General features: G+C 41.1%; 2 protein-coding genes across 2 annotated transcripts; both read left to right on the top strand.

Moving 5' to 3' along the window:
* Positions 1 to 4,187: 4,187 nt before the first annotated feature.
* Positions 4,188 to 8,443, top strand: LOC130173997 (low choriolytic enzyme-like). The gene is made up of 10 exons (XM_056383581.1): positions 4,188 to 4,296; positions 4,704 to 4,734; positions 4,823 to 4,888; positions 5,089 to 5,241; positions 5,544 to 5,661; positions 5,791 to 5,969; positions 6,251 to 6,332; positions 7,340 to 7,464; positions 7,687 to 7,750; positions 8,201 to 8,443. Exons 1-9 carry the CDS (start codon positions 4,234 to 4,236, stop codon positions 7,740 to 7,742), a joined length of 873 nt encoding a protein of 290 aa, XP_056239556.1. The 5' UTR covers positions 4,188 to 4,233; the 3' UTR covers positions 7,743 to 7,750; positions 8,201 to 8,443.
* A 701-nt stretch (positions 8,444 to 9,144) lies between these two features.
* LOC130174013 (hatching enzyme 1.2-like) lies at positions 9,145 to 12,180 on the top strand. The gene is made up of 8 exons (XM_056383601.1): positions 9,145 to 9,259; positions 9,555 to 9,602; positions 9,707 to 9,862; positions 10,738 to 10,858; positions 10,945 to 11,123; positions 11,630 to 11,711; positions 11,824 to 11,948; positions 12,105 to 12,180. Coding segments are annotated over exons 1-8 (807 nt in total). The 5' UTR covers positions 9,145 to 9,165; the 3' UTR covers positions 12,107 to 12,180.
* Positions 12,181 to 13,216: the final 1,036 nt, after the last annotated feature.

Below are 13,216 nucleotides of genomic sequence, written 5' to 3'. Positions count from 1 at the left end.
ATACATCTTCAGGGCATATTGGAGGCTTCAGTGAGTTGCTATCTGAAAATGTCAAGACATGCCGGGCTAGCTGGTTAGCATGCTAACTTCAGTTAGAAGAATTGGTCAACATTGCTTTTCACCTCTGGAGACAGCTGTTGGTGATTAAAGAAATTAAGTTGATGCTGAGCTCACAATGTTTCTTCTAGACTGTTAAATAAATAGTGATAACATTAGTTAAGTAGCAACAGCAAAACGTACAAGTAGCTCCTTCAAATGACAGAACGTGAGGGAGTCTGTGCTCCTTTTTTTAGAGATGAAATTCTAATTAGAAGGTATCTGCGTCTGCACTCACCACACCTGTCTAATTAACTTAGGTTGGTAACTACTTAATTAGCCTGCAAATGAATTAGCCTTTGAACAAGGCACCCAGCTGTGCTAACAATGCTAATGGGATCATATGCTTTCCATAGTTATTAAATTGGTACACAGAGAAGTCTCAGTTCCACATACAGCCAGGACGGAGTCAGTGTCAGGCACTGCCAAGATGGCAACAGCAGAGCAGTCCTCTACATCCGGTCTATGGTCACAGACTTCCACAAAGCAGAGATATAGCCTTGGTAGCCTTATATAGCAATTTTAGCCTTGTTGATTGTAATGATGAAATGTCACTTATATGCACCTCCTCATGAAGGTGACCCACAGAAAAAAGGTTAAGAGTACCAAAATGGTCTTGCATGATGCCCAATAGAGTGCTACAGTCCTAAAACCTGGAAATTAGTTGCACATTAGCTTTTCCAGATCCCTGGACCTGAAGTCTTCGGTTTGTCTCAGGACATTTTCACTTTTAATCTACCACATAAAAGACGTCAGTAAATACCCCAGTCCTGGTTTATTGAAGCTTTTACATCTGTTAAAAAAGGCCAGTTGCTAATAAGTGTCTCAATGAGACCACTGAGGTTGTCAGGGAGAATAACGTCATCATGTTGAGCATGAAAACCAATCTACTCACCAGTCCTCCTTCACAGACTGTTTATACAACCAGTCACTAACTCTGTCAGAGGGAAGGCTTTTGTAGAAGAGGTCAGAGCTAAATCAAACTACAAGTTTGGTTTAGTGGTGGTGATACTGGTGACCACATCTCATGACAATTAATCCAGCAGTTGTTGTGATATTTCAGTCAAGACCAAAAGTGGTGGACCGACAACCTGACACTTGCATCTCTAAGTATGGGTAATAACATTGAAGCATGAATCCAATCTAAGTTATAATGTGCTTTACATGTCTGATTAGCATTATCTTGATTTCTCAGATTATCACAAATTCTAGACAAGAACAAGGACACATGTTCAGTATGTTGTTGTTTTTTCCTTCTGCTCTATTTATGAATCTGATTTATTAAAACCTTAAATCAGATCAATCAATAAATCATGTAGAACTGTTCATTTAATTCACACGAGTAAGATGGAAACATCAATGCAGAGAACAAATCATGCAATACTGAAACAATTTCTCATAAGTTCTTACATCGGCAGACATGTCACAACACAAAACCACTCTCAGTTGGTCTCATTCTTGCAATATGAGAAGCTGTGGCTGCAACTGATGCAGAAACCTGGGTGAGGGTGCAAATTAAAGACAAAACCAGAACACCACATAAAATCTATGAGTCCTGAACTGAAAGAATAATTGTCATAGCTTAAATATTTGATGTAATAGAAAAATCATATACTCCTCACTTTTTACTACCTGGTTTTGCACTTTGTATAGTCTGACTTTGTATAACCTTGGACATGAATCTGTCCTCACATTGATAATCCTTATTTGGTATTATGAATCTGTTTCCACATGTAAACTCCTTATCTGGTACTATCTGTTACAAACTTAGGGGTCTTTGTCCTTGAGCACGCAGCTGCTTCTTTTGACAGTTAGCATGCATAATTGTTCACACACACACACACACACACACACACACACACACACACACACACACACACACACACCACACACACACACACACACACACACACACACCACACACACACACACACACACACACACAGACACACACACACACACACAGACACACACACACAAACACACACACACATAGACACACACACACACACAGACACACACACACACAGACACACACACACACAGACACACACACACACACACAGAGACACACACACACACACACAGACACACACACACACACAAACACACACACAAACACACACACACACACACACACACACACACACAAACACACACACACACACACACACACAAACACACACACACACACACATCCTGACCATGCATAAAATCACCATAAAGTCCACGTACACTCTTTGTTTGTTATCAGTCTGAGCTTACACTCTGTGTGACTGAACACTGATCCTTTGCAAAGCTCTTATTAAAATATATAAAGACAACTTGATCATTCTGTCAACTGTTCATTTTCAGATTTCCATCACATTCATTAAAATGTATTAGTACGTTTTAATACTTTTTATATGCATAAAAAGGTGCCTGTTATTAACAGATTCAAATTAAATTTTACATATTTTATGTAGTTCACATTGGTGGAAAAATTCTCATTGATTTAATATGTATGAATTACATACTGTATATGTATGTACTGTATATGAAATTGTACCTGTTTTTTTATTTGTTTCTTAATGTAAAAATTATGCATTTATTTTTTACATTTGTACTTAGGGATTATTGTCATGCATAGTTTGTTTAATTACAGTAAAACATATTTTTAAACTGACATGCTAAAGTGTGTCAAATGTAGTCTTTATGTCGAGGGATCTGTTACTCAGATCAAAGCTGGAAAAGAATAAATCTGATGTTTTTGATAATACTTCATCATACTTATCGCATTTATGTTTTCATAGTCTCAGACAAAGTTAAAACACATGGCTTTAGTAATACAGAAACTAAATCTTAATGCAAAACAATCAGTATTTCTTCTTGAGTCATTGTTCCTGTTTTTGCAAACACACATTGCAACTGTGTGAACAATTTGGAGAAGTCCTATACACACAAAATAAGCTTTTGCAACTCTAACCTCTTATTCTATGCAAACACAGGTTGTGTAAGTACACTGCTCAAAAAACATTCCATCATCACAGTGTAACACCAAGTCAGTTAAACCTCAGGGATATAAATCTGTACATTTAGGAAGCACAAGTGATTGTGAATCAGTTTCAGCTGCTTTGGTGCAAATGGAAGTGACAACAGGTGCAATGGAGAGGCAAAAGGGAATGGTTTTACATGTGGTGGCCTGATCCTTCCTGACTGATTCTTCTCTAGTTTTGTGTTTTGCTAGTGTCACTACTGGTAGCATGAGGCGGTACCTGCAGCCCAATCAGGTTGCACAGGTAGTCCAGCTCCTCCAGGATGGCACATCCGGTCCCCAGAAGGTTTGCTGTGTCTCCTGGCACAGTCTCAAGAGAATGGAGGAGGAACCGGGAGACCGGCCGTTACACGAGGAGAGCTGGACAGGTCCAAAGAACGGCATCAACCCATTTTGTGTTTTTCAATAATTTGTTCATCAAAATACGATGTGTGATTTAAGTGTTCCCTTAATTCTTTTGAGCAGTGTATATAAATCACTGATGGTTATTCTATACAAACACAGGTTGTGTAAGTACACTGCTCAAAAAGCACTCCATCATAGTATAACATCTTGTCAATCAGAATAAGACATCAGTGATTTATATACACTGCTCAAAAGAATGAAGGTCTCTCTTGACCTTCGTCAGAAGCACCAAGGTCAAGAGAGAGTGAAAACTTTAGGATGATCAATAAATTGTGATGCTGAGCAGTGCAGTGTTATGAGCAGGATATTGTTCTATTCAAGACTGAAGGGACACTCTCCAACACACCTCTACCTAAGACATTTGGAGATACAAATATCTTCATCAAGGAAAATGTGTCTAAAATGATGCCCAAGACATGGAATTTTTTATTTAGTGTAGTTTTGGAGCCATGTGTAAGTCTCAAACAAGATCAACATTATTAATTGATTAATTAGACCTTTTACATATCAATGAAAAAAAGTGGTCTGCTCCTGCGTGCAGCAGAAGTCCACCTTGTTACACAACCCAGTGTGTTGTAAGTAAAACCTGCAATTTTCAGTTGAACTGAATTTGTCAATACCTTCACCTTTATAAGTTAGAACACTTCTGCTTCTGACAGGCATCTTCTGGGTCTGCAGCTGCTGTCCTGTAACCAGCCATGATCCTCCAGACCGCGGCTCTCAGCCTGCTCCTCTGCTCTGTCCACAGTTTCACTATACAGGTGAGTAGCAGCAGACACAGACTTCATCTGCTCCTCATTAAATATAGACGTAGTCTATGTCACAATTTGAAATGAAATGCAACTGTTGTGATAAATTTTATGTGAAGAATTTTTTATTGTCCCAAATTCAGTTTTGTTTCAATGAGCAGCAGTGAAAATAAATATTACATTAATACTGACTGACTGCTGAACTACTAGAGGAGGTTCTTGTCTTAATTGTGGGGAAATTAACATGGAAACTGTAGATTGGTCTCTCATTTTATACTTGTTTTTAGATTGCATTACAATCAGATCCTATGAAGGAGTTCAATCATGAGTTAGAAGAAATGTTGGTTCACATCACCATGGCGTCACATCCATTTAACTGTATTTAACCAACTTTTTTTTTACTGTGTGTCTTATTACAGGCTCATTTTGAAAAAAGTGATGAATACTCTGGTGAGACTTGGCTAATCTTCACACAGTGAAATGCTGCAAGTTTCACATCATATAACTGATAAATGAACGAACTGTTTCTGTTCCACAGGCAACACCATCGAGGACGAGGACTTGAGCGCCTCCACGCTGATAGAGAAGGCCAATGTTAATGTTGGTATGTTCATGTCCACTGCATGTGCACAGTAACCGAGAACAGGACAAACATCATCCAAGCTTAAAATACAAGTATTCATTCATATTGAGCATAATACTGCTGTTACTGTACATATGGTACCGACCCAGATGTGACTTGACTGTAATATAGCAATTAAATCAAGTAAATTAAATACAGTCCATCCCCGTTTTGTTTTGCAGGAAAGAACCTGGATGAGCCTCTTGTGATGTTTGGAGACATAGCAGTGCCAACTGGTTTCCAAAACGCTGATCCCTGCACCAGACGAGGCTGCCTGTGGCGTAAATCCAGAGATGGCAACGTTTACGTGCCGTATCGCATCTCCAACCAGTACTGTGAGTTTCAACCCTTTTGTTCTGAAGCTGAAGTGCTCATAGTCCACTGATACCATGTGCATGCTTAGTGGTGGCAGTACTAGAAGGCTGATCATTCGCTCAGCTCAGCAATAAGAGCTTGACTTTTATAATTCAGTCAAATGTTTGGACCCCTGATCGGTGTGGTGTTAAATCTACTGGCTTTAGTCTTAGTTGTAGCAGCAGTAGTAAGTATTGCTGTTAAATATTCCTTTTGATGAGATGCTAGAATGAAAATGACAGAAATACAACTCACTAAATGTTTCTTTGTGTTAACTGTTTAGCCCGAAGAGAGAGAGATACCATTGTCCAAGGTCTGAGGTCATTCGCACGGTCCACCTGCATCCGCTTCACCCCCTTAAACAGACAGAGGGACTTTGTGGACATCCAGTCTCGCTCAGGGTATGGACCACACTGCCACCCCCCCTTCCTACTCCCCCACCCCCTTCCCTACATTCAGAGCTGGCAGACTCGCCTCAGGTCCATGAAAGCAGTGTGGCTCAAGGGGCTGTATTTACCGCTCTCTTTCAGGTGCTTCTCTTTCGTTGGGCGTCGTGGTAACGCTCAGACGGTGTCTTTGAGTCGCCAGGGCTGTGTCTTCAGGTCAGTCATCCAACACGAGCTGCTCCACGCCCTGGGCTTCAACCATGAACAGACCCGGTCTGACAGGGACGAGCATGTTCGCATCCTCCTGGAGAATGTCATTCCTGGTGGGTCACCTCACAGACAGTCTACACCAACTGTTGGAAAAAAGGTTTTATACAGAGTACAGATGTAACTTTAATAATGTCTTTGCAAAAGATACAAGTGATAAATGTATAATAAATACATTTCAGCAGGTGTATAGTAGCTGGATGTGAATGAGTTGTGACTTTGTTTCTTGCAGATACAATGTTTAAATTCTTCTTCAGTTACTGCACCTTTGACTTCTGACTGGTAAAGTGTAAAGAAGCAGAGACATGTTTTGACTGAGCTGTGTGATCTCCTGCAGGAATGGAGCACAATTTCAGGAAGATCAACACAAGGAACCTTGGTACTCCCTATGACTACGGCTCTGTCATGCACTATGGACGGTAGTGTCTCAGTTCTCCTATATCACTTAATAATAATATAATACAATTATGATATCATGTAATACATATGGATAACACAAACACAAACACATTTTTAAAGTCTCTCTTAAAACAGTATGCATATGGCCTCATGTACGTTGGACGTTGGACACTGTGGTCATTCCTCCATGGACTGGCCATGGAGGATCCACAGTCCTCATCCTCCCTCTGTGCAGAAATGTAATGTAAAGCTCAGCTGAGGGTCATACGAGGTTTGAGAAGTCACAGCTGGACAGCTCAAGTGGTTTTCTTCCAAAACTACATTCCTCTGTTCTATCTTCAAAAATCCCAATGAGGAAACAATGGGTTAAAACATAGAGGGAACTAAAGCTATTAGTGGTATACCACTTCATAACAAGACCCCGCTTATAAAGGATTTGTGAATGGTTTATAACTAGCTTATTAATTAGCTTGTTAACACTTTATAAATCATTAATAAGCCGTTATAACACATTAGATAAAAAGGCCATTAGTAAGATTAATGAGTAGTAAGCATTAACTTGATCTTGCCAAAGAGTGAGCCTGCATCAATGTATGGAAACTGTGTTGTAACAAAGTATTAACAACTGAAATAATAACCTGATTATAAACCCTTTATAAATCTTTTATAAGGTTTGTCTTATTGTAAAGTGGTAACGATGAATTATTACAGAGTCCAGAGCTACAATGTCAAACCTTTAAATAAAGTTATTATTATTATTATTATTATTATTATTATTATTATTATTAATAAACTTACATTAATTTATTGTGGCCATATGGAGGCAAGATGAACAAATTGTATACACTTGACATATTATCACCTTATAAAGTTTTTGTGGTGAATGTATTTAATGACAATTGCCTGTTTACAGATCCAGCAGATATCAGTGCTCTGCTCGCACAGAGTTAAATGGTGTTCAGCTCTACAGCAGTGAATTAGAGTTACAGTTGAAACCTCTCATCATGACTGTTTGTTTGCACCACAGGTTTGCTTTCTCCAGGAACAGGGAGGCAACCATCATCCCCATCCCCGACAGGAACGCAGTCATTGGCAGGGCCGAACAGATGAGTCCTGTTGATATCCTCCGGGTGAACCGCCTGTATAGATGCAGTATGTACCTATTTACACATCCGACCAACTACCCCCCAATCACCTTAACTAAATAACTACCTTCTTGTTTCTATATATACTTACAGTTTATTTCTTCTAAGATACCTACTTTCTCACCTGTCTCCCTACCTGGCTACCTGCTAGCCCACCCACCCACTGACAGTGCTCTCTCATACTTTCTTCCTCCTGTACTGACAAAATGTCCTTTTGAATAAATTGCAGATACAACTAATTCCAGACCTGATCCAGAACATGTGCCAATGAACGAGTTCCTTTAGAGTTGAAAGTACGTTGTTTCACACTCGCTGTTTCCACACCATCATCAGTGTTGTTTAAAGTTTCCATCTCTTTCCTTTATACAGATACAGATACAGATACAGACAGGACACACAGGAAGTGTGAACGTATTTTTTGTGAGGCATTAATGTAATGATATACATCTTATGTTCATTTATGAAATTGCTTTCTATAATTAGTAAATTATATTATATAATATATATTATAATCAATAAAAAACCCCGTCATGAGATTCACCATAAAATGTATAAAACAGTTAAAACGAAAAGAAGAAAGATATTGAACCGGGATGTTGTGTGTGTGTGTGTGTGTGTGTGTGTGTGTGTGTGTGTGTGTGTGCGTGTGTGTGTGCGTGTGTGTGTGTGCATATGTGAACACATTTTGCATATTCATCCAATATTTGTCAGTATTTCTAACGTCTCTCCGCTCTCTCCATCAGGGAATCCAGAGGAGAAGAGGACGACTGATGCAGCTCTTTCTCTCCAAGATAAAGGAGAAATGAAACTAAGGCTTGATGAAGACGCTTTAATTGAATTCAGAATGTAACACAATGAGCATTTGTGCATTTCCAATGAGAATTGAAAAGTAGTAGCTCTGCATTGATTTCATGATAGATTTACACTTACATGAGAAACTGCTTGTTAGCTTGAGTGAGTACAAATAAATAAAAAGCTACAGTGTATTTTTTCTGTGTGCTGCTTCCTGTACATGTGTGAACCTGGAAACATATAAATGCCATACCAGCATTTACCTCAACCCAACATCTGAACCTGCTTGTGTTTTTTATTAAAAACACAAGATGAACATTCATGTAGAAGCAGAGCTGAGTGTACACCTGCGCAGGTGATCAGCAACATTCACAATGACAGCCATCATGAACAGGGGCCTGCTGGGTAAACAAGCACAGGTGATCAAACATAGCACATGTCAATGTCAGTGATAAGACCTACTCTGAATCCCAGACTCAGCAAAGTATGTACACATACACATGCAAACACACACACACACAAATGCACAAACACACAAACACACTGCTGCCACCACCACACTGGTGGAGAGAAGAGAACCCTGCAATAATTGGATGCAAAAACAAGTGTCCACTTCCCACAGATATAGTGTAGGTATACACTGATAAGCCTGCTGGTGTAGCTGATTCCTCAGGTTTTCTAGGACTCAGATAATCCATATTTGGGCCGGCCGACACAGTTAAACATAGATAAAAACCTGGAGTCACACCTCACATGCACAAGTCCACACAGAAGATCAGAAGGTGAGTTGAGCTGCAGCAGAACCTGAAGCAGAGGTGTTCACTGTCTCTCTGTCTGCTCTCAGTTCAAACACCGTGTCTGTCCTCTGAGGAGAAGCTGCAGCTGATTCCTGTCTGTGTCCTGCAGGTCTGTTGGGATGGCTCGCATGTCTGTGTTCAGGTTCTCAGCCCTGGCTCTGCTGCTCCTGTCTGCCTGCTGCTGGGCCGACAGCGAGGTAGGACCATCTCCAGGCCCGTGATATCACAGTGTACATGTTATTGACCTGAGCCTCTACTGTGCTGAAGGTTCATCTCTGAACCTGATGTGTCTGTAACTTGATGTTTGTGATGTGAACGTGCTTTCATGTTGTGTTTTTATGAATTGACATGATTGTTTTTTCTCTCCCACCTGCAGGCAGGTACGTAATCCACTCTCACTATCTATTGTATTGACATGCACAGTATTGGGACTGGTGTGTTTTTTGCAACCTGAAATTGTGTTGTTGTTGTTGTTGTTGTTGTTGTCACTGAGCAGAGGAGAACTCAGAGGAGCTGTCTGTCTCTGAGCTTCTGGAGAGAGCCAACAGCAATCTGAGTGAGTGTGAGCTGCTGCAGTCTCCGTCCTTCTTCTTCTTCTTCTTCTCATCATCTTCAGTGGCACTTCAACAGGTTTTTAAGCTGCTGTATGATGTGTTTCAGTCCGCTCCGACGATGGTCCCGTCCTGACTGAAGGAGACATCGCTGTCAACAGCGAGGCAGAGAAAAACGCCGACCCCTGCACCAGCCGAGGCTGCAAGTGGGGCAAGTGGACTGACGGGAAGGTCTACATTCCTTACTACATCGCCAGTCACTTCTGTGAGTGTCAGGTGGAGGTCTGGGGGGTTCACACAAGCTCTGTCTGTAGACAGCAGGGTTTCACTGCTCATGTTGGAGCAGCTTCTTTGTCAAAAAAAATTCAATCAAACATTCATCAACGTTCATTTCCCAGCATCACACAGACAGCCGCATGTTTGCTTCTTATTGTTGATAGTGAAAGATTATTATAGAATAAGAAATAAAGATTAAAAATACGAAAGGTAAAATGCGAGGATCCATGAAACCAGTGAACCAGCGTTTAGTCGCTTGTCTGATCTGCATACTTTACTCTTAAAGAATCTGTTCATCCTTGAATCTTCTTCACAACCCTACACATGGTCCTGATTGGCCTGAATATAAGACGCCCCCGATGGTCAGATCCTCCTCTTCCAACAGCTGTTTTTGAAGATACAAACACTTTCAGACCACTCCTGCTGGCAAAGTTCTCAACATACAATTAGTCCAGGAAGAAGAAGAAGCCTTCATCATGGAGCCTTTCCACAAAGCTTCTCCATCCATCCATCCATCCATCCATCCATCCATCCATCCATCCATCCATCCATCCATCCATCCATCCATCCATCCATCCATCCATCCATCCATCCATCCATCCATCCATCCACTAAACACGCACGACTTACTATAAAATATTCAGTACAAATGGACTTAGCTACAAACATCCCATGATGCAACACTCTCTGTAGGAGCTGTTGTGTCACTTGTAATCTCTACATTCACAAATAATATATAATACATAATAATATAACACTGATAATGATAAAAAATCTTGTTATATATCATGACCAACACGTTCCTGTGATTTCTTCACTGTGACATGGTCAAAAGCTAAATGTTGTGTGGTGTCGTCCTGCCAGCCTCCCGTGAGAAGGCCATCATCACCCGTGGACTGGAGTCCTTCTCCTCCTTCTCCTGCATCCGCTTCAGGCCCAGCAGAAGCAGCGATCGTGACTGGCTGAGCATCGAGTCCAAGGACGGGTAAGAAACTGATAGAAATGAACCGTCTGAGAGGAGAGGTGCTGTCAGACTTCAGTGTTCTTCACCTCCTATCTGATCCTGTGCAGCTGCTACTCTTTTGTCGGCCGTCGTGGTGGGAAGCAGGTGGTGTCTCTGGCCCGTCGTGGATGCCTTTACCACGGCACCGTCCAGCATGAGCTGCTGCACGCTCTGGGATTCAACCACGAACAAACCCGCTCTGACAGGGACAACCACATCAAAGTCCTGCTGCAGAACGTTCAGTCTGGTAATGGAGCTCTTTATCATTCCCAGTGGCACATTAGAGAGGGAACCAAGTCAACTGCAGACAAGTACATTCAAATAAGATTCAATAAAGAGACACTGGTCTGATGAGACATGAGCCAGGTGAAGAGATGAAACTGTTGAAAGTCTTTAGTCCTTTGAAAACACCATGTGTCCCAAAGCTTTCCTCCCATCAACCACCGTCAGGCTCAACAACTCCACAGGGAATAGAATTAGTCACATAAAGTGTGATGGCTCCCTTTTGCCTCCTAGTGGACAAAAAGAGCCCTGACATCATGGTCACAGATTCTGGCACAACTCTGCTCCTACATGAAACAGAAGCTCAGTGTTTGACTCGGGTTTGTCAATATAAAGCCATCAGCACCAAACCTTGGAGCTCTGCAGCTCGTTGGGATCCTTCTCCAGCAGTTCGACTCCCTTTCTGTCCAGAGAAAATATCTCAACTTCAAATCAAACAAACACTGACTTTGTCTGCATCATTTCTTCTAGGAATGGAGCACAACTTCAACAAGATCGCCACCCTGAACCAGGGCACTCCCTACGACTACAACTCTGTCATGCAGTACCACAAGTGAGACCAACTGGCTACACGTCAGCACTGCTGCCTGCTATGATACATGTATGTGTGTTGTGTGTGCAGGATGTGCTGTGGTTCAGTCTGACTGCTCTGTTTCCTGTTGTAGGTATGCCTTCTCTAAGAACAACCAGCCCACCATGCTCCCCATCCCTAACGCCAACGTGTCCTTTGGCAACGCCAAGGAGATGAGCCGCAACGACATCGCCAGGCTCAACACACTCTACCAGTGCTGTGAGTGTCCGCATGAGCGCGTTATCAGTATATACACACACTGACACACACACACACACACACACACACACAGTGCCTGTCTAGAGCTTGTATTACACTCTCTGCTGTTCCATTCAGTTTTTGTCTAATCGAGCTCTGTGCTGTTGACTGTTTCAGAGGAAGCCTGTCCAGATGTTCTGATGGACAGAGCAGAGGGAATATTGTTGACATCATCATGGATCATCCAATAAAGTTACACTGACTGAAACACAGCCTCTTTGTTTGCTTTCCCTCACAGTGAACTAAACCAAGCTCATTCATTGGATATGGATGGATAAAGGAAGTAAAAACATTTTTTAGTCTATAGTATCAGGTTTTGGCGAGAACTTTGCTGAATTTAAGCTGATAGGTCTATAGTCCTAGACTTTTAGGGATGAGAGAGACAAGTACCTCTGAAAGTGAAGGAGTCAAGGCCTCACTGTGCATTACTAATAGAAATGTTTCAAGTTCTTCAGTGTAAAATTTTCAAAACTATTCCAGGTGCTTTGCCCACAGATAGCTGTTTTACAGTTTCCACAATCTCCTCCTTATTATCGGCAGGTCCAATTGTGCCTCAGAGAGTGCAGGAAGCCTCTGGGGGGGAAGAGAAAAGACAACATTTCTTCATTCACATTTCATGTCACATCACTGCTTTGGTGTCAAATAGAAATTCCCGGTTCTCACCTCTAACAGCTGTCATTGCATTCATCCATTCTCTCTGTCTAATATATCTGGCCAGAAATTTCCCATCCTCATCACCTTCTTTGAAGAGTCTCTGCCGGGCTCTAAATCAGTTAGATTGGAGAAATGGTTCAGAGATACTTTGTGTAAAATTAATCTCTGCAGAGGTTTTTCAAAGTGTAATTGCCTGGCATTATTAAACAATGCATGTTAAATGATGTGACCTTAAATTAATGCATTAAAGGTTTCCCATGCCACTCCCAGAAATTATTCAAGGGTATTATCTTTATAGAGGTTGGTTTCTCTTCTCGGTGATTCCCTAAAGCTCAAGTCCAGTAAGAGAGTAGGGTTGCAGTTTATTTTTCAGTAGACTGATAAGACGTAGCAAGCTTTACTTTGTATTAATTTAGACAAAAACTATAGACATAATATGTTCTTTAGTAGACAATGAACAAATAGTCATCCCTAATTAGACATCACACACTTAAATCATATAATTATTAACTGCACATAATTTCATATGTATAACATGAAAATATACTATACTGTTACTAATTATAAACCAAATA

The sequence above is a fragment of the Seriola aureovittata genome, chromosome 1 (genome assembly GCF_021018895.1).
Source record: "Seriola aureovittata isolate HTS-2021-v1 ecotype China chromosome 1, ASM2101889v1, whole genome shotgun sequence".
Taxonomy (NCBI): Eukaryota; Metazoa; Chordata; class Actinopteri; order Carangiformes; family Carangidae; genus Seriola; species Seriola aureovittata.
The sequence above is the reverse complement of the archived record's forward strand: the minus strand, read 5'-3'. Positions and strand labels throughout refer to the sequence as shown.